Source organism: Myxocyprinus asiaticus, chromosome 20 (assembly GCF_019703515.2).
Source record: "Myxocyprinus asiaticus isolate MX2 ecotype Aquarium Trade chromosome 20, UBuf_Myxa_2, whole genome shotgun sequence".
NCBI lineage: Eukaryota > Metazoa > Chordata > Actinopteri > Cypriniformes > Catostomidae > Myxocyprinus > Myxocyprinus asiaticus.
The window spans coordinates 1,337,501-1,360,000 of record NC_059363.1 but is presented as its reverse complement, the minus strand read 5'-3'; the positions used below and the strand labels follow the sequence as shown (position 1 = coordinate 1,360,000).

The 22,500-nt window shown below is 40.0% G+C and overlaps 1 protein-coding gene across 2 annotated transcripts in view; it reads right to left on the bottom strand.

Annotated features, from left to right (window-relative positions):
* Positions 1–22,500, bottom strand: part of LOC127410715 (RAC-alpha serine/threonine-protein kinase-like) — an 84,097-nt gene that overhangs the window by 24,319 nt on the left and 37,278 nt on the right. Inside the window, exons 3-9 of one of the 2 annotated variants that reach the window (XM_051645907.1) lie at positions 16,293–16,421; positions 7,356–7,467; positions 6,987–7,113; positions 4,610–4,741; positions 3,598–3,663; positions 479–547; positions 271–396 (exon numbers count right to left, since the gene is read on the bottom strand). In XM_051645907.1, coding sequence (XP_051501867.1) covers positions 271–396; positions 479–547; positions 3,598–3,663; positions 4,610–4,741; positions 6,987–7,113; positions 7,356–7,467; positions 16,293–16,421 — 761 coding nt within the window. The remainder of the gene's footprint in view (positions 1–270; positions 397–478; positions 548–3,597; positions 3,664–4,609; positions 4,742–6,986; positions 7,114–7,355; positions 7,468–16,292; positions 16,422–22,500) is intronic. The other variant, XM_051645908.1, reaches the window with a different exon arrangement.

The following is a 22,500-nucleotide window of genomic DNA, read 5'->3' as shown; positions in this document are numbered from 1 at the left end:
GAGATCAGACACGAGGATTATTAATCAATGCACAGAGAAAACGAGCGAATCGTTACACCCCTAGAAAATGTGGGGTCAAAAGTGCAGTTTCGGCTCATGTGATGCTGAGTTTATCACAAATATAGGCTACAAAAACAGCTAAATAATTCTATTGTCATAAGGCCAAACATTTATTTTAACAAAAATAATAAAAAATATGGTTTCACGTTATTAATAGAAATAATTATATATTTTTTTAATTAATTTCATGTGAACAGATCACCTCCTCACCTTCAGGTCTCTGTAGACCACGTTTCTCTCTGAATGCAGGTAATCCAGCGCAGACACGATCTCAGCACCGTAAAACCGTGCACGCTCCTCTGAGAACACTCGATCCCGGGACAAATGGAAGAAAAGCTACAGGAGAATAAACAGCAACATATAACACATTAAATTATAGTTCAGCCTCTTGTGTGAGTGAGAAGATGCTCAGACTCACCTCTCCTCCGTTGGCGTACTCCATAACGAAACACAAACGGTCGTGGGTTTGGAAAGAGTATTTCAGAGCCTAAACATTGAAATAATTCAAAGAAATACAAAATACAAAGTATTACATAACATACAGACAGTTATGAAATGTTCAGTGTTTATATGCATGTCATGTGATGGAAAACGGGATTGAAATTAAAGAGCTAGCTGTGCTTTTTTTGACATACTCTTCAGTCCACCAGGACCATGTGCTAAAACTAAACTGCATCAACACCCTTCAGCAACTTGACCCACCCTGTCTTAAAGGTACAGTAACAAAATTGCCCTTTTTAGAGCAGAACTGACCCTTCACTAAGCCCTGCCTTACAAGTGTTTCTGACCAATTCTGTCTTAGCAACTGTTGCCGTCTGCCATTTCTCTGACAAGCGTTTGCTTTTATCTAATGAAAGTCTATGGGAGTTATGTGTTTTTGAGCAGTTTTAATTGGAATTGTATTTTTAAAAAAAGGAAGAAGCTTGCTAAAATATAAAAGGTCACACAAAATCCATCCCAAAGAAAAATCAACTTAAAATCATGATTATAATCAGTTGCTTCCTAAAAACACATTCAAGGAGAAAAAACTAAAATAACTCATCAATATCAATGCTTGGGTCTCTGAGGATTAATTGTTGGAGAGAGAGAGAACTATGGGCAGCTGCCCTGTATGTGTTTATGTTTGTGTCAAGCTGGTTCTCGCCTCCTCCTTTCCCTCTAACCCCTTTACATTGGTGCCGAAACCCGGGAGGAAGGAGGGATGCCCGCCGTAGAGTCCTCAACACTGCCGTCCACCCAGGGGAGCGCCATTGCCATTCGCCAGGGGACAGAGTAGCCTGGCCGCCTGGACGCGGGGAATAGCCGCCATCCACGAGGTGAGGAGGGACTGGACTGGCCGACTGCCTGGAGCGATGGAGCCGCTGCCAGGGTCAGAGGAGTGCCCTGCCGGCTGCCAGAAAACGCGGAGGGGTCGAGGGAAGACCGCCGTCCGCAAGGGGAGGAGGGAATCGACTCCCCGACTGCCTGGAGCGGTACGGCCGCTGCCAGGGGCAGAGGAGTGTCCCCACGGGCCGCCAGAATCGCAGAGGGGCATTCTGTCCGCTGGGGGTTGGAGGTTTGACTCCGGTCCGCCCGGGGAGGAGCAGCTGTTGTCCGCCTGAGAGGGTGGAGGAGTGATCGAGGACCACGTAAAGGCTCATCAGAGAAACAGTGAGTGAGTTTCTTTTCTCTCTCTCTCCTCTCTCTCTCTCGCTGTTGCTCCATGTTGGCCTTTCCCTCGCCTGTTTTTTTTTTTTGTTGTTGTTGTTTTTTTCCCTCCTGTCTCCTCCCAGGTCGAAGAAGGAGTGGTGATCTCCCCAGAGAGGAGGGGGGATGAACGTCATGCCGGGGGCTCCCTGGCCTGAGGCAACGCAGGGAGGAGTGTAGCGTGGAGGAGGGCGGGGCAGGGCTGGGCCGGAATGATGCACGTCCGGACCCCAATCAGCCGGATGAGGCGAGGGAGGAATAAAGGCGACCGGAGACGGCAGTTGGAGAGAGAGAGAGAGAGAGAGCTACAGGCAGCTGCCCAGTATGAGTTTATGTTTGTATCAAGCCGGTTCTCGCCTCCTCCTATTTTAATCTTACAAAAACTAATAAATATATTTAAAAAAATATATTATTATTAAAAAAATAAAAAAAAGTTTAATTCCAGTAACGTTACAAAATAAATATGCTTTTTCTAATATCTGGAACATAGATTGCAAAAATTATTTTGTCTTTTTTCTCTTATTTTCCAGTAGAATTATATCTTAAAGGTGCAGTATGTAAGATTCAGAAACCCTTGTTATTAGTGACACCTGTGGCCGTTAAGTGAACTGCAGCCAGCTACCTGTTGCTCGCGCTCATGCACACACTCCATAGGCACGCAGCGAGTGAGCATCAACCAAAACAATGACGTAACATACAAAGAGACTGAACGTGATTCACCGGCATCATACTGACAGATGAGGTAGCATAATTAAAATTACACAGTTATGGTTGTTTAACTACAAACTTTGAGACTAAACTAAAACTACTTGTCAGCTAGCATAACATACTGATACACACATACAGCTACATACTACTGAACTATACCAGACAGTTTACTGTTGCACTGTTATGTTGCACTGTTGTATGTTTTGTATGTCATATGTTGTACTACGATCAAGAAACCAGTGTATTTGCTTAAATTTATCCTGTATACCTGACTTTTAGTATAAAGAGAAGATCGTTGAAATTATTTGAAAGTTACGAAGCAAGGTAGCTTGCAATTCGTCAGCGTTAGCAGGCAAGATCAAGTTATCTAAAATTATACAGATCAGTCCTTATGGCATCCGCTCATCCAGACGGGATTCAGTAGAAGGCTCTCGGAAGCGCGCATAAACGGCACATCCTTTGGATTTTCCCGGCAAAACCGACCCGCTCCCTTCGCATGAAAATCAGTCTACAGGCTTTAATAGGCAACCTAGGAAGTCTGGGAAGGGCTCATCTTTTAAGTTGCATTACAAGCCGTTCACACATTGGCAAAAAAAAAAAAAAAGTTACATACTGCACCTTTAACATTCTCAAAATATTCTACATTTACTTGAGAAGCAACATTTTTCTTGTTTAAGGATGTTCAGATATTTTTACTGGAAAATAAGACAAAAATACTCAGAAAGAAAATAATTTGTTTGCCGTGTGTTCTGCCATTAAAGGTGAAGATGTGTGATCTGAGATCTGAGAACTTATTTCAATATCGAAAACATTTCACACAGCACCTTTAATGTGTGATTCAGATCTTTTCAACAGCTGGTCGAGGAAACAGATACTCCTGGCAGCTTCTCAGAAACAAATCAGCCCGTGAACACAGAGATCAGAGCTAACTGTGATTCCAGTCACTGTATGCTATGAATCATTACTATCTGTTCTGGTGAGGCAATGAAATGTTCTCTTGAAGACCAGTCCAGTTTACTTTTGAGAAGAGAGGTTAAACTCTTCTAATAGGAATTGTGTAGACGAGTCAACAGAGGCAGAAAATGCTTGAGATGAGGAGGTTATTGAATACGAGTGAACATCAGGAGTTTGAGAGTCTCTCACCGTTAAGAAGGGGTGTTTAGAGTTTTGAAGCACACGGTTCTCTGTGAGTGTGTGAGCCACTTCATCCTAGAAAACATCACAAAGAGTGTTTGTGCTGTGGGAAAGAATAAGCCAATACTGTATATGCTAGTACCAGTGGCTGCAAGTGAACACACACACATCTATTCGTGGTATACACTAGAGATAGACCGATATTGGTTTGACCGATATTTTTAACCGATATTTACACTTTTCCACTTAATCGGTTGTCGGTTCCTTAATATCATGTTTACCGATGACCGGGGGCCTGGGTAGCTCAGCGAGTATTGACGCTGACTATCACACCTGGAGTCGTGAGTTTGAATCCAGGGCGTGCTAAGTGACTCCAGCCAGGTCTCCTAAGCAACCAAATTGGCCCGGTTGCTAGGGAGGGTAGAGTCACATGGGGTAACCTCCTCGTGGTCGCGATTAGTGGTTCTCGCTCTCAATGGGGCGTGTGGTAAGTTGTGTGTGGATCGCGGAGAGTAGCATGAGTCTCCACATGCTATGAGTCTCCGCGGTGTCATGCACAACGAGTCACGTGATAAGAAGCGGAGGCAACTGAGACTTGTCCTCCGCCACCCGGATTGTGGAGTAACCTGCGCCACCGTGAGGACCTACTAAGTAGTGGGAATTAGGCATTTCAAGTTGGGGAGAAAAGGGGTTTAAAAAAAATAGAAATAAATCCGATGACCGATTAAGTGGAAAAGTGGAAATATCGGTTAAAAATATCGGTCAAACCGATTATCAGACACAAAAGACTTCAATTTTGCACATATTTAGGCTAAATGAGGGGCTTTGAACAAGTGTGTAAAACTAGAATGAAAAATTGGTTATGCATATCGGTTATCGGAAACAAACGCAAAACTAATCGGTATTGTATCGGTCATTTAAAAACAATATCGGTCGATCTCTCGACCGATCTCTCGATACACACTGGTCAGACATCCTGAAGCACTCAAAATATTTCTCATATTTTTCCAGCAGTACTCACTTTGGCTACAATGACTTCTTTCTTGAGAATTTTCATGGCGTAATATTTTCCCGTGGCTTTCTCCTTCACGAGAATCACCTTCCCGAAAGTGCCTTTGCCCAGCAGTTTGAGGTATTCAAAGTCGTGCATAGTCTACAACACAAACACAGACAGCCATTCCACAAACACCTGAATGAGTTCAACACTAAACATTGAGGCAACATTTACACTTCACAGCAGGTCCTCGCTCATGACTCAACTATATGTGGCAGCTCGGCTTTTAAACTTTGAACCTCTGCAACCTGGAAGAATGTCAGAAATGCGAGCGTGTGAACGTGAGGGTTATTCTGTAACATAAGGGAAGGGTTAAGACCTGCTAAGATTCCAACAGCTTCAGCTAGATACTGAAATGTTCGTTCTATTACACATGTTGACATATTATTTTAAGAGCCAGTGAAGCTTTAAAGGACTAAATTTAGGGACATAAAGTGTACTTTTTTAACATTTAAAAAAGTTTCCAAAACCGGGAATATGCTACAAGGTGATGGAAAAGGCCAGTAACTGATGAATGGGCTGATAGTTTTTAAAATTGATTTATAGTATGTTACAGAAAACTTTCTTAGCCTGTCCTTACTATGACCAAGAGTTCAAAATTAATAAAATCCCAGATGCATTTTATTGTGCAACCAAAATCCCAATAATAACCAGAAAAAATGAAGATTTGGAGCATAACGCAGTACTATGAACAATCTCAAAATACACTTACGAACTTGTTTCGGGACTCTTATTTTATTTTTTATTTGTTTTTATTTTTGGGGGGATTTTTCCCCTTTTTCTCCCAATTTGGAATGCCCAATTCCCAGTGTGCTCTAAGTCCTCGTGGTCGCGTAGTGATTCGCCTCAGTCCGGGTGGCGGAGGACAAATCCCAGTTGCCTCCGCGTCTGAGACAGTCAACCCGCGCATCTTATCACGTGGCTTGTTGAGCGCGTTGCCACGGAGACATAGCGCGTGTGGAAGCTTCATGCCATCCACCGCGGCAACCACGCTCAATTCACCATGCGCCCCACCGAGAACAAACCACATTATAGTGACCACGAGGAGGTTACCCCATGTGACTCTACCCTCCCTAGCAACCGGGCCAATTTGGTTGCTTAGGAGACCTGGCTGGAGTCACTCAGCACGCCCTGGGATTCGAACTAGCGAACTAGCGAACTCCATGGGTGGTAGCCAGCGTATTTTACCACTGAGCTACCCAGGCACCCCGGGACTCTTATTTTAAAATGACAGAGACTTGGCTCCAATACAATGCTCAATATTAAACTATTAACCAAATTAAGCTTTTATATCCTCTATATTAACCAGATTAGGCACTTAAAAAAAAACTATCAGCAACTATCGCCAACTATCGGTAGATTGCTGCCGATAACCGATAGTTCTATCAGGAAAACTCACAGAATTTAGTGAAATTCAAGATGACATTTATTTGATGAATATAAAACAGAAATGTAATGTCTCTCTTTGGCGTAAGCCCCGTCTGGCAGTCCAAAGAAGTTGTACTCAGAACCGTCATATCCTGCCGGAGATAGGAGGCAGGGGCGAGGAGCCTACCCCCGTGCAGGACGGGACTCAACTTGTGGTGGTGGGGTGGTGGAGGTTGCCGTGTTAGCACACTGAAACAGCAATGTGATAGATTGTGAGCAGACTTATAAAGTGATGGCTTACATGTGATTGGCTAGGAGTTACCTAGCTAATGGCGCGATGATGTACAGCTGCTAGTCTTCCCGCTAGAACTATGCTGTGCTTACATTTCCAAAAAGCAACTATCAGCACCAAATAATCGGTAAAAACCGGTATATCGGTCTACCTCTACATAGTATGACTTCAGGAGACAGGACTAAACAATAAGGTTGGCCCACTGGCCCGGGGTCAGATTCGGGCCATTGCTGCGATATCACTACATTTTACATTCATTGATCATGCACATGTGTTTTTATGCCTTGCAAATGTAACATTTAGTTTTGTGTGATGTATCTAAAGTTGTTTAAGCAATATTTGCTGATTTATTTAATTGTGTGATCAAGGTAAAGTTACCTATATGGCTGATAATGAAGAAGTTTTGTCAAAATGGCAAGAATGATTTGGAAGAATCAGTTACGTGCCAAATGTTTGCTTGACAGTTTAAGTCGGCGATCGCTTTCACGGTATGGAAAAGAGCATTGTGAAAATCCTACCAAACATGTTCCACAAAAGAAAAACAATTACGTTTGGAACAACATGAGGGTGAGAAAATGATGACAGAATTTTCATTTTAGGGTGAAACTTAAAAGCATGAAAAAAAAGCATAAGACTAATATTTTAAAAATGTAACTGTCTGTCCATGATTCATGGGTCACGTACCACTTTATGCCAAGGTTTGGTCAAATACATCTCCATGTCCATGGGGTCTGGAGACGAGTCCATCATCTCCTTTTCCTGTTTCTGCAGACTGTCGGCCACAGCCTGGATGGCTTTGGTCCATTCCTCCCTACACAACAACAGTTTGATTGCACAAATGCTCCAGCAGCATTTCAGCACAGATCACACCTGCTTTCATATTTTCTAATTTAATACAATGACATTCACAGAGTTTGTACTGGGACTTACTGTAAGTCCTCCAGATCCTCATAGGGTCACTGTATATCTAGTCAGCTCCATGTATACTTTCACACTAGTTTCTCACACTGCAATCAAAGAACAAGTATACAGGTGTGCGAGTGTGTGTCTGACCGTTCCTCGGGGGTCTCCACGTGGAAGGTGCGCTCAATGACACTGGTCCACTGCAGGCAGCGTATGATGAATGTGTTGGGTTTGGGTCTCTCTGTCTTCATTAGCTGACATTCTGGACACATCCAGAGGAAATCACACCAGAGACACACACAGAGAGATAAATGACTGTTAAAATAATTTATCTTGATATGCATGCTTCTACAGCAACTCTTTACACACACTCAGTAGGGAACAACAGCAGTCACACTGGAGCTGCTTCGATTCACACTACACACACTCGTTTCTGTCAAGCTCCAAAAATGACATAAAAAAACCATGAAAGCACCATTAAAGAGTACACCCAATTAGTATTGATATTGTAAACCGATTAAGAAAAGAACAACACTGGGGGACTGGTTAGCTGAGCGAGTATTGATGCTGACTAGCACCCCTGGAGTTGTGAGTTCGAATCCAGGGCGTGCTGAGTGACTCCAGCCAGGTCTCCTAAGCAACCAAATTGGCCCGGTTGCTAGGGAGGGTAAAGTTACATGGGGTAACCTCCTCGTGGTCGTGATTAGTGGTTCTCGCTCTCAATGGGGCGTGTGGTAAGTTGTGCGTGGATCGTGGAGAGTAGCATGAGCCTCCACATGCTGCGAGTCTCTGCGGTGTCATGCACAACGAGTCACGTGATAAGATGCGTGGATTGACAGTCTCAGAAGCGGAGGCAACTGAGATTCGTCCTCCATCACCCGGATTGAGGCGAGAAACCGCACCACCACAAGGACCTACTAAGTAGTGGGAACTGGGCATTCCAAATTGGGGAAAAAGGGGATAAAGGAAAAAGAAAATTGGAATAGGATTGGAAGAGAAAAACTGGTATCGGTTCATTGCTAGGTGTAACCGTCCTGAGACAAAAAAAAAAGAAAAAAAAAGCAGTGAAACAATTGTGTTTTAAAATATTATTCATATTGAAAAGGGCTGAAAAATATGATTAAAGTCATGTGGTGTAACCTGTGGTTTTGTTGTTTATGTTGACAAAAACCATAAAACAGAGCAGACCCCTTTAGACCCTCATGACTGTGTGAAGTTTTGAAAAAATATCTGATATTTTGACATTTTTATGAAAAGGCACATTTGGTGCAACCCTGAGAAAACTTCTTGATATTTTTGAAAAAAAAAAAAAAAAACGTTTTACCTCGAAAAATCAGTTTGAAAACTTTTTTGAAATTAAGTTATTTATACTCTTATGTATTCAAGGTGCAAGGAAAGTATTTTAGTACTTTTTACTTGATCGTTACACCACATGACATTTTTAAAGTCATTTAATAATTTTTTGTTGTTGTTGTTATTGTAGAAAATGCTGTGAAGTAGAGTTGGGGTACTCGAATTCGGACTTGGACTCGAGTCTGAGTCACGAGTCCAATTGTAATGGACTCGGATGCATTTTTACTCAGACTTGACTCAGACTCGATTGTTTAAAGACTCAGATTTGACTCAGACTCGACTGTTTAAAGAGTTGGACTTGACTCAGGCTCGATTGTTTAAAGAGTTAGACTTGACTCCGACTCGATTGTTTAAAGAGTTGGACTTGACTCAGACTCGATAGGTTTAAAGACTCGGACTTGACTCGGACTCGATTGTTTAAAAACTCAGACTTGACTCAGACTCCACTGTTTAAAGACTCGGACTTGACTCAGACTCGATTGTTTAAAGACTCGGACTCGATTGTTTAAAGAGTCGGACTTGACTCAGACTCGATTGTTTAAAGACTCGGACTTGACTCGGACTCGATTGTTTAAAGACTCGGACTTGACTCGGACTCGATTGTTTAAAGAGTCGGACTTGACTCGGACTCGATTGTTTAAAGAGTCGGACTCGATTGTTTAAAGAGTCGGACTTGACTCGGACTCGATTGTTTAAAGACTCAGACTTGACTCGGACTCGATTGTTTAAAGACTCGGACTTGACTCGGACTCGACTGTTTAAAGACTCGGATTTGACTCAGACTCGATTGTTTAAAGACTCGGACTTGACTCAGACTCGATTGTTTAAAGACTCGGATTTGACTCAGACTCGATTGTTTAAAGACTCGGACTTGACTAAGACTCGATTTTTTAAAGACTCAGACTTGACTCAGACTCGATTGTTTAAAGACTCAGACTTGACTCGGACTCGACTGTTTAAAGACTCAGACTTGACTCAGACTCGATTGCTTAAACACTCTGACTTGACTCAGACTCGACTAAGGTGGACTCGAACCCAACACAGCTATAAAGGTTTTTAAAAAATTTAGGAAACCAAACTGGACACAAAGATTACATTTCTAAGAACCTGAGTGTTTTAAAACTAGATTTTTAAAAGATTTCTTATTTTGAACACCTCAGACAACCTTATTTGACCAATATATGATAAGTTGGCATTATAACAAACTCCACATGGCCTTTGTAAGATCTTGTAGATGGCACTGATTCTGAAAACATGACAATAACAGTCCGATGCTGACAATTATTGTACTCAAGCTCTCTTTTGTTTTTTACACTCTGATGCTTCTGCATTCAAAATATGAATGCACAATTGCATCCAACAAAAACCAGGAACACAATGTCATCAGTTGTTAAAAGCTCAAACTCACATCTTTTTCTGAGCAACTGAAATAAGCTGTGTCTGTGTTCTTTCCCCTCAAAAATGCTCACTCAAAGAGGAAAAGTTCTGCGTTCAGCGCGACAAGCCACAATCCCGTCTGAACATCCAGCAGTGATTCCGCCAGCACTTTCCCGCAAACATATGTTGCAGAGAGATCGTGCAGGAGACATGTGTCAGTGAGAAAATGACACAAACGGCCTGTCGAATAGATAAAGGACCCGGGTGAGACCACCACTGAGATTCAGCCGGGCTCATCGGCAGCCCAGAACGCCGCAACCAGCGCCGAGATAAATAATGAGGATCAGCCACTTAATAACCACTATATTTCACAAGTGTCAGGCAGGAAGCGTTCTCTTGAACAAACATTATGGCTGTCTAATTAGTCTGTTCAATCATTTCAACTGCTTTTTGCAGGGATGGTGGGGTGAAATTCTGCTGAGGTATGAACGGAGATGATGGTCCAAATATGTTGAATATGTTCTGCATGTCCCTTGAGGAAACACAAAACTGTTGGAGGTCAGAAGGAACCTCTCATGGTGTAGAAGAATAAAATGAGAAGTCCAGTCATGCCCAAAATACAGTACAAATATTCATTTCGAGCCATGGCTGGCATTTTAAGCTGTGGCACTCATATGGGCATCAATATAAGAATGTATTACTATATATTATAATAGAAAAAATACGCATCTTCTTTTTAACAATATTAACTGTGTTTAGCATTAAAAAAAAACATTCAATGAAAGAAATACAATTTGTGATATGTTTAGCGTTTTTAATCAAAATGATCAGGTAGTGCATCACCTGTGGTGAACTGGGTATCCCGAGTAGACATATACCGGTATTCGGTTATAAGTTATGCCTCAATAATTAACATGCACGGTTATATTATGTGGACACTTCAAAATACAGTGAAAAAATATAGATAAACTATAAGCAAAATTCTTTCGATTTTTCTGTAGGCACCATACATGAGTCAAGATTCACAACCAGGGACCAAAATTAACACTCGCCAAGCAACAAATGCACGTAATTATTTGCTTTGGTGAGTAAATATAATTAGTTGCCATTGACATGTAACTTTGTAACATGTACTGTAACTTACATAATACATAAGTAAAACTGTAAGAACCACTGTCAAAACCACACTAATGTCGTCATGAGTTATTCAAACCAAAGGTATACAAACCATAAAGTTACCAGGGACTTTCTAATTTTATGAAGCACTGCAATATATTAGATGGTTTAAGTCCAATTGTAAGATTGATATCCCTTGCTTATGTAAGTGACATCATATATACAGTGCTGTGAAATTTCAGTGCTGATTTCTTCTATTTTTGTGTATTTTTCACACTAAATTGTTTTAGATCTTCAAACAAGATATATATATTTAATAATATACATACATACATATATATATATATATATATATATATATATATATATATATATATATATATATACTTTTTTGCTTCAATAATATACATATATATATATATTATTGAAGCAAAAAAGTGATCCAACACCTATATCACCCATGTGAAAAACTAATTGCCCCCTTAAACTTAATAGCTGGTTGTGCCACCTTTAGCAGCAACAACTGCAACCAAACACTTCCGATATCTGGAGATCAGTCTTTCACAACACTGTGGGGGAATTTTGTCCCACTCTTCTTTGCAGAACTGCTTTAGTTCAGCCACATTGGAGGGTTTTCGAGCACGGACTGCCCGTTTAAGGTCCTGCCACAGCATCTCAATCGGGTTCAAGTCAGGACTTTGACTAGACCACTCCAAAACTTTAATTTAGCTTCTTTTGATCCATTCAGAGATGGACTTACTCCTATACTTTGGGTTATTGTCTTGCTGTATAATCCAGTTGCGCTTGAGCTTCAACTCACGGACTGATGACCGGACGTTCTCCTTTAGGATTTTCAGGTAGAGAGCAGAATTCATGTTTCCCTCAATTATTGCAAGTCGCCCTGAAGCAGCAAAGCATCCCCACACCATCACACTACCACCGCCATGCTTGACTGTAGGTATGATGTTCTTTTTGTGGAATTCTGTGTTTGATTTACGCCAGATGTAATGGGACCCCTGTCTTCCAAACAGTTCCACTATCAACTCCTCAGTCCACAGAACATTCTCCCAAAAGGTTTGAGGATCTTCAAGGTGTGTTTTGGCAAAATCCAGACGAGCCTTAATGTTCTTCTGGGTTACAGTGGTTTCCGCCTCGCCACTCTTCCATGGATGGCATTTTTGGCCAGTGTCTTTCTGATAGTGGAGTCATGAACAGTGACCTTTATTTCTGCGAGAGTGGTCTGCAGTTCCTTGGATGCTGTCCTTGGCTTTTTTATGACTTCCTGGATGAGTCGTCACCGTGCTCTTGGAGGACTTTTGGAAGGTCAACCACTTCTGGGAAGGTTCACTACTGTGCCAAGTTTTCTCCATTTGGAGATAATGTCTCTCACTGTGGTTCTTTGGAGTCCCAGAGCCTTTGAAATAGCTTTGTAACCCTTCCCAGACTGATGTATTTCAATCACCTTTTTCCTCATCATTTCTGGAATTTCTTTGGACCTTGGCATAGTGTGCTACTGGATGAGAGCTAAAAAGATCTATTTAGGTGTTGATTTGATTGAACAGGGCTGGCAGTAATCAGGTCTGGGTGTGTCTAGTCCAGCTGAACTCCAATATGAACGCAGTTTCATAGATTCGGGCATTAAGTAACTAAGGGGGCAAATACTTTTTCACACAGACCCAGTTGGTATTGGATAACTTTTTTGCTTCAATAAATAACATTAAAAACTGTATTTTGTGTTTACTTTTTAATTTACAACCCAAATTCCAAAAAAGTTGGAACAGCAAAATACCAAAAAAAAACAAAAAGGAGTGATTTGTAAATTCAATTCACCTTGTGCTATATTGAAATCACTAAAACAACACAATATTTGATGTTTTACCTTGTGAATTTAATTTTCATAATTTCAAATCAGATGATGGCAACACACTTTAAAAATGTTGGGACAGTCGGGTGTTTACCACTGTGTAACATCACCATTTCTTCTAAAAACACTTAAGTGTTTGGGCACTGAAGACACAAGTTTAAGTTTGTTACTTTTTGTTTTTATTGGCATTTTGCATACTGTCCCAACTTTTTGGGAATCGGGGTTGTAAAACGCAAATTTGGTTTATAAAAAGCTATTTTATTTGTCATTAAGAACAACCATAAAGTTGTAAATATCTGAAAACATCTTTCAACCCCTTTATCCCGTTTACAAGTGTGGAAATATTTTAAGAGATAGTGACCACTTGATTATATATTTATTTTCAAATGTTTATTTATTTAATGTTTATTAATTTATTTATTTATGTGCATTTATTTAACTAGTTTCATACATTGGAATTTTAAGCGCACATTTGGTTTAAAAAAATTTAATTTGTCATTTAGAACAACAATAAAGCTGATCTTTCAACCTGTTTTGTAATGTATAGTACAATACCGCGGTAGCACCGCAACACTGTATATTAGTGTTGCATGGTAGACTGGTGCTACGGTAATATTGCGTTACTGAAGCGGTGCCACAGTGTTTTTTAAACGGTAGTACCGTAAGTAATGTTGAATGTTTGGTAGTAAATATTATTTTCACTAAAACCTTCATTTGAATCAGACTTTTGCCTGCAATAACATTAAAAATGTAGTCTTTTCAGGGGGGCCTGGGTAGCTCAGCGAGTATTGACGCTGACTACCACACCTGAAGTCGTGAGTTCGAATCCAGGGTGTGTTGAGTGACTCCAGCCAGGTCTCCTAAGCAACCAAATTGGCCCGGTTGCTAGGGAGGGTAGAGTCACATAGGGTAACCTCCTCGTGGTCGCTATAATGTGGTTCTCGCTCTCGGTGGGGCGCGTGGTGAGTTGTGCGTGGATGCCGCGGAGAATAGCGTGAAGCCTCCACACGCGCTACGTCTCCGCGGTAACATGCTCAACAAGCCACGAGTTAAGATGCACGGATTGACTGTCTCAGACACGGAGGCAACTGAGATTCGTCCTCCGCCAATCGGATTGAGGCGAGTCACTACACCACCACGAGGACTTAGAGCGCATTGGGAATTGGGCATTCCGAAATAATAAATAAATAAATAAATAAAATGTAGTCTTTTCGAGTGGCGTCCTCTTCACGGAGTGCCCTTTAAGAGCGCAAAATGCTTTTTAGAATTTGCCACAAATTTAGAAAAACACATTTCACATAGCGAGATTTGGAATTATTTTGGGTTTTGCCTGATGAGACCGGGAAAACCCATCTGCCAGTATGTCGGTAACTTTGCACTTCTGATCAGATCGGTGTCCCTGAGGTGTGCGATCAAACCAGTGTGTGTGTAATCTGCACTCGCGCTGCTGTTTACCAGGAGAGAGGGGCTGAAACGGTTGTAATAATGAAACAGTTGCTCAAAACAGTCTTTTCAACATTATAATATCTTTACTTATATGTTACCAACATTCAAATAATCATAGAAATAAATGGAATAAATGTTTAAAGCCGTTGCCGTTTGAACTGGCTGTTTTGATGCGGTGAAGTTTTTAAAAAAATTTTTACATCAACCTAAGAATGTATTAGGTAACATATTAGTCCATCTGAGCCTTCTCCCAGTTCATCCATCAGTTATTTTCACCACTTCCGGAGCAACAAGTGGGATGGTTAGTTTCTAAGAACCACCTTTGCTATGATAAACTCAGAATCCCATGCAGCAATGCAACTAGATTTGGTTGATTTGAAAACTATTACATTGCATTTGTATAAATTGTTAAGAATTAACACACTATCATGTGGTATCGTGATACTTTAGCTGGTATACTATCGTAAGAAATTATTATCATGACAACCCTACCGTTTACTGCGATAAAATATGGAAATATTTAAAGACATAGTGACCACATCATTATTATTTATTTAATGTTTATTTATTTTTTTATGTTTTCATTTATTTTATTATTGTTTTATTTGTGCATTTATTTAACTGTTCATTTGATTTCATAAACGTTCAAGGTTCTTTTCAAAGTTACTTTGCGATCTTTTCATTCAAAATGCAAATTTAGTTTATAAAAAGCAGTTCAATTTGCTATTAACCTTTTCATGAGTAAGGTCTAAATTCCCCTGCAGTGCCCCCTAGAGTTAGTTATTTTTGCACGTGACACTGCACAGCTGGTAGTGGTGGGCAGAATGTAGAAGAGTATTTGTTTTTTTAATTTACATTTTTTTATTTCTTGTCATAAAAAAATAAAATAAAATACTGTATATAATAAACATGTGAACAAATGGGTTGTCTGCTGTACTGTATTGATTTTGTTTATCTTTCATAACTGTATAAAACAAATAATATCAGCAGTCCAGTTTGCCTATATGCACTGTGTGTGTGTATATGTGTGTGTGTGTGTGTGTGTGTGTGTGTGTGTGTGTGTGTGAAGCGCTAATGTAAACAGACTTGACTGCGTGCATCGGATAATCACGCACGATCAGCATGTTTTCACTGTGAGTATACGAGTTTTCAACTGTTATCGTGGTGTTTTTGTGATAGTTTGGCTGTCTGTTTCAGAAAACAAATGTATTATATGCCTGAAAACACTGTTAAAGTTGCTGTTTGTGTGAATGAAAGCCACATCTGCACATAATAAGCAGACGTAGCTGCGTGCCTGGGAAGATCACGTTTAGATTTGATGGCTGAGCATATACAAGCTGTGAACTGTTATCGTGGTACTTTGGTGACAATTAGGCTGTTACATAAAATAAACATGTTATGTGCTTGAAAAGACTCATTGAGTAGCTGTTTGTTTGACGAATGACAACTGCTACTAATGAAAACAAATGGCAACACACATCGGAGGAAGATCGCGTTTGATATATTGACTGTGCGTATAAGAGATAACTTATTCTGTGGTTTAAAAAAAATGTATGAGTAATTGTTTGAGCAAAAATAAATCTTCTGGTACTGGTTGTAGAAACACATGTGACGCTACTCTACGGGGCCCAGTTATTAACCCTTTCATATGTACCATCACATATATGTGACGGTACATATGAAAGGGTTAAGAACAATAATAAAGTATATTTTAACCTGTTTTGTAATGTATGGTACAATAAAAGCTTCAGCAATAATCGCAACATGAAAATTTGAAACCGACATGCCTAATCCCGAGCAGTCTGCACAAAGTTGCGCTCAAGGATTTCAATCTGAGCCCTGTTTTTTAGTTCGACTTGCATGTATGTTACTCTGTCACATTTTGCTAAAGAGCATGGTACGGTCAGGTAAAGTCTAGGTGAGATACTCACGTGCCACTGAGAAGTTATTTAACGGTGTCTCGAGTTGATCTACATCCTGCGGTCGCTCCTTATAACCGATAAACGTACCGTCACCCTTTAGCAAGAAATACCGCGGCCGCCACGTCTTTATGTACTCTCCTACAGGACAGAGAGAGAGACAGACAGGTGAGACAACTGCACACAACCAACACAACAGAAAGCATTAGAAATATATCAGGCTTTATATAATATATACAGTGCAAACTAAAATCTACGCAGCCAAATTTGCCATTTTCAATTCAAAGCAACTTTTTCAAAAAGCAATTAGTCCACTTCACATCATGCAACACGTGGCTTCCTGCTTTAGCAAAAAGGCAGCAACAGCAAATTGAAAAGTCAAGCATTTATCAGCATTTACAACAGCTTTAAACATGGCTCATCTATATAGAATTCAGTGTTGGAACAACTCGTTTTAGAATAAGACTTTGAGGTCATATTATGAATATTTTCTCAACAGAGAGCAAAACCTTTAGGAAACTACCTGAGCTGCATAATGAAAGAATGACATCAGAATGCATCTCATTTTAGTTTTAAGCTCAAAACGACAAGAGTCGTGGAACAAGAGTTGTGTTTCCAAAACAGCACAAAAGAGCCAATAGAAAACACAGACAAAAACTGCTGTCGTCTACTGCAACCAAAATCAATCTGTGCTGAAGAACGAGCAGGATTCACTGCGCCAGATGTTGCGGAATTAAAGATGAAAAAAACTCGAGACAGCCGTGGAGTCTGCAGCATGTCAAAAATGACAGAGACAGTTTCTAAGAGTTATATCCAGGAAAAGTGTAATTTATTGTTAATTACGGGAGTTGAATATTAACCCCATGCAGGGTCTGAGCAAGCTGTCCTTAATTGGCCCATTTCCTCTGTCGCTAGCGTGGATCTGTCACGGCAGACGTCTGTCGCGCTGATATTCATCGAGTTTTGCCTCATTTCGACTGTGACGGGCCAGAAAAGAAGAGTTTGGGCCCCCTAGCAAAGCAAGCTACACATGCATCAATGATTTAAAGTCCTATTTCTTAACAACGTAAGAATTTTTCAGCCATTTGCGTATATGAATTTAATCTTTCTCAAGAGAATGGCAATTGTTTACTTATAAACTGATGGAGTCAAGTACTGTAGCATGAGTCTCAGATCTTTGAGCAGAATATCTGGTCAACATTGCAGCTTACTTTAACCAAGAGTCACCCACTTGGACAGGAAGAGACCGCCTGACTGACATGTAAAGGGTTAATTTATGCATTGGTATTGCAAAACCAATTATTTTACTTGGTTTAACCACGGCGGCTATCTCTGTGTCATGGTGCACGACAAATTTTGGTTATACAGATGTTTACAGCTCAGGATGGTCCTGCCTCTTTGAAACAAAAACTGGTCTCTAGAGCACATTACAAGGTACATGTACATTTAAAAACATTTGTTCCTTAGACTTAGAACTTAAGTCCTAATGTAATGAATGTAAAATCAAGATCGCTGAACGTTCCACTTTTAGGGTCAGTTTACAGTGGGAAGGTTTCTAGTCTCAGTGCTTGATTTTTTTATGGGGGTACCTAGGTAAATAAAGTGTGAATGCAGAACATTTCAGGTTTGAGATTTCTCTCTCTTTTTTTTTTACGGGGGCGAGAATGTGCCATTTTGTAACATTTCCCCTCACTTTCGGGTTGATTATCTCTGGTGGGGGACCAGATAGGAACCTGAAATTTTTACAGAAATAAGTCCTTTATGGTAGCATTCTGCTGTAAAAAATGTTAGTTTGAGATTCCACTGGTTACAAAGCTAGGGCTAGTAGAAATCTGGGGAAAGGCCTATTTTATTCATGCATTTTGAGAAATGAACAAATGTAATATAAGCATTACAAATAATAAAAATGAACAGTATTTTACAGTAATTATGTTTATGATTGGCATACGATAGCTTATGCTTGGCAACGAGGATATTTTGCCAGTCTGTGCAACCATGAGAAGGACTTCTCAACGTCCCATGGCAAAAATGTGTGTGACGGGCTAAGAACGCATCTCTTTTCTTTACTTTGATCTACCATCCTGATAGTATAGTTACAATCTGATCTTCTGTCTGAGATGTATTTTTATTCTTTGTATTGTATCCTGTCTGCATTATACTTAAATGGTTCTATGTTATAACGTTTTATAGAGCAACCTTGAGCTTGGGAAAGGCGCTATGTAAATAAAACTTATTTTTCTTCTTCTTCCTTTTTCCGTTAATTCTGCAATGTGAATAACACAACAAACACGAATAATGAACAATATTCCATGAATTATTCTATTGGAATACACCTGGAATATCTCATCTCTCTCCACTCACTCGAGTCTCTCTTCTGTCTCCTAATCACCCTCGACACTCACGTGAAACCAGTCTTTACTCGCGCATTTCAGACGAGAAGCATATACAAAGCGCCGAACAATGACCCAAAATTTATCGTAAACGATACAAATTAGTGTATTTGACTTCTATTCCAAATCCCGATCGTTACCATGTTTTTGTACATGCAACAAAACCCTTGTTAGCAAAACAGTCAATCAGTTCTGTTTTCCAGGACATTTCTGTATTTTTCTAATTTTCCATGATGTTTCCATGACTGGAAAACTGCATTGCAAAGTTCCAGGTTTTCCAGGATGCGTGGGAACCCTGTAAGTGAATGACTCTTTTGATTCAGTTCTTTTTAGAGAATCTGACTTTCTTAATGTCCAACTCAAGATGAAATAAGAACTGTTACTGTGTTAAGTAATGTTTAAGACTCCTGACACTTAAATTAAGCAATGCAGTTACTGACTCGTTCATATCACAACATGTAATAAAAGATAGGCCAGTGTAGGTTAGCACATTTTTTGATTTAGCTTAACATTTTTTTAATGTATTTTTTTATTATCCCCTTTTCTCCCCAATTTGGAATGTCCAATTCCCACTACTTAGTAGGTCCTCGTGGTGGTGCGGTTACTCACCTCAATCCGGGTGGCGGAGGACAAGTCTCAGTTGCCTCCACTTCTGAGACCGTCAATCCGTGCATCTGATCACGTGACTCGTCGTGCATGACACCGTGGAGACTCACAGCATGTGGAGGCTCATGCTACTCTCCACGATCCACGCACAACTTACCACACGCCCCATTGAGAGCGAGAACCACTAATCGCGACCACGAGGAGGTTACCTCATGTGACTCTACCCTCCCTAGCAACCGGGCCAATTTGGTTGCTTAGGAGACCTGGCTGGAGTCACTCAGCACACCCTGGATTTAAACTCGTGACTCCAGGGGTGATAGTCAGCGTCAATACTCGCTGAGATACCTAGGCCCCCTTGCTTAACATTTTTATTCAATATGTAGTTACATTAAGACCAACTGAGTTGCATTTATGCATTTAAAAAGTCTTTGCAAAGTAGGGCTGAAACGATTAGTCGACGTCGAATAGTTGTTTGATCTCATTTATCGTAACATGAGATCACATTAAACTCTAATGATGATGCACGAGAGCAGCACTGCAGTTCACGACTGACTGAGGAGAGGAAGAATTACACAGATCACAGATGCACTCTAAACTTTCCAAACAGCTTCAGCTAATGTAGATCACAAAGTATGAGGGAATTATAATGCAAAAATACAAAATAAATAAATACGGAAGCACTCTTGTTGTGGAATAAGTGGAGCCGGAGCTCTTTAAAGGAAACACCCCGGCGTTACATCTCTAATGCAGTTATATTTAATGTGTTATAGCTTTATTAAAATTTAAATAATACAGAAGCAGATCATGTAAATAACTACAAACTCTGAAACTGGCATTTCTCTGTGTGGTCAGCGCCTCTTCTATGAGTTGTGTGAATGTCCCGATCTAAGGGGGAGAGATTGAAACTGCACCGGCTGATGCACAATCTGTCACGGGACGCTCATCCCTCGAGCGCACACGCTTAATGCAGCTAGATTATAACGTGATGACTCGAGACTTATTGAATCATAATATATGTGTCACTGTGCATTTCTTATCCTGAAGAAAATTGGCAAACGCAGCTTTATTAATAAGAGAGAGTTTGTGTTTTTGTGAGTTAAAGATGGATTGACGTGAACAGAAAGGTGAGAGAGCGTCGTCTTCGCCCCATTATACACGGCAACAAAATACATTTATGATTTGTTTGTTTTTTTTGGCTTGTTTTCCAATATAAATATCTAAAACTCCTTTAAAACAACGTACATTTACTTTAGCAGCTATACTGCAGAATAAACAACTGTTATCTGAGAATGTTGAATATAAAATATCTAAAAATCCTTTAAAAAAATATGCATTGACCTGAGAAGCAGCATATATGATAATTAGACTTGCTTTTAGAGAATAGATCTTGAATATAAGTGTATTTTGTCTTTACTGCACTCGCAGAAGTATAACCAAGTGAAAAAAATGTTGCTTCTCAAGTAAATGTATCTTGTTTTAAGGATTTTTAGACAATTTTAAATGGAAAATAAGACAAAAACACTTGATAACAATAGGATTTTTTTTTTTGCAGTGAATTTCTTTACTGAATTAAACTTAATAAAAAGTATTTTTCCCTTTAATTCAGTGAATGTCATTTAGAGCTATTTTTAAAAGATGATTTTGTCCTCTTTATTTTTAGTAAGACACGTTTAATACAACCTTTAATACAAGTCAGAGCACAAGCTGAATAATCGGTAAAGAGCTAACGATTAATCATTGCAATAATCGCCGAATAATCGTTTGAATAATCGTTCGAATAATCATTAGATTAATCGATTATCAAAATAATCGTTAGTTGCAGCCCTATTGCAAAGTGGAGTATCTAGTGCCCCTTTAGGGAGTAGGTGCAGTAAACAGACTGTGTAACATGCATATAGGGAGTGGCAGTCGGTCAGTAATACTACACTGAAGATGAATAATACCGAGAAATTTATTCAGATGGTCCCTTACCACATCCTTCTCAGTTTTAGCAATAAATGCTTTTTAAAAGTGTATATCCTTTCTTATATGCCGAGAACCCTGACCCATGACTTATCAAAATGTCAGTGGTGCTACCGCCCCTGGAGTTCGCTAGTTCGCTAGTTCGAATCCCAGGGTGTGCTGAGTGACTCCAGCCAGGTCTCCTAAGCAACCAAATTGGCCCGGTTGCTAGGGAGGGTAGAGTCACATGGGGTAACCTCCTCGTGATCGCTATAATGTGGTTCGTTCTCGGTGGGGCGCGTGGTGAGTTGAGCGTGGATGCCGCGGTGGATGGCGTGAAGCCTCCACATGCGCTATGTCGCCGTGGGAACGCGCTCAACAAGCCACGTGATAAGATGCGCGGGTTGATGATCTCAGACACGGAGGCAACTGGGATTCGTCCTCCGCCACCCGGACTGAGGCGAATCACTACGCCACCACGAGGACTTAATTTATTTTTTTACAAAATATCAGTGGTGCACCGATCAGGAAATTTGAGGCCGATACCGATCTCCAATTTTTTCTTAAAATGCCCTTTGCCACACTTTTGCAAGTTATATGTTGCAGTTATATGTTTATGCCCCACACAGTAAAATTACGGTAACACTTTACAAAAAGGTTAATTTGTTAACATTATTTAACAACATTACTGTTGAACTAATGAACTTACTGTTAGTTACAATATACTATTACATTTTTAAAATCAAAAATTGTATTAATGCACTATGAACTAACATGAACTAACAATGAACAATTGCATTTTTATTAACTAACATTATGATTAATAAATGCTGTAAAAATATATTGTTCATTGCACCTAATGCATTAACTAATGTTAAAGAAATTAAACTTTTTATTAAGTGTTACCAAAATAACGTTAAAATTACATTAACTGTGAATTGCTAAGATTTATTTGTAATGAAAACGGTTATTAATAGTTCTGTTGTCAATATCAAAAGGTCATTCTGACATACTGGCAACCAAAAACCACGAGAGCATCACACACAGCAGAGATGCTTTCAAAAATAAAAAAGATATATCCATTACAAGCTCTAAAACTGCGTGGTATTGTGGTGTTGTATAGTGGTATTATGACCAACATTAGACTGATCCTCAGAGAATAGCGCTGAGATGAGTGACTGATGAGATATTGAGAGCACCTGGAGAGCGCGCATGTTTGATTGACACCGAGAGCGCTCATGTTATAGAGAATAAAGCTAAAAGCGCTCATGATCGCTCAAACA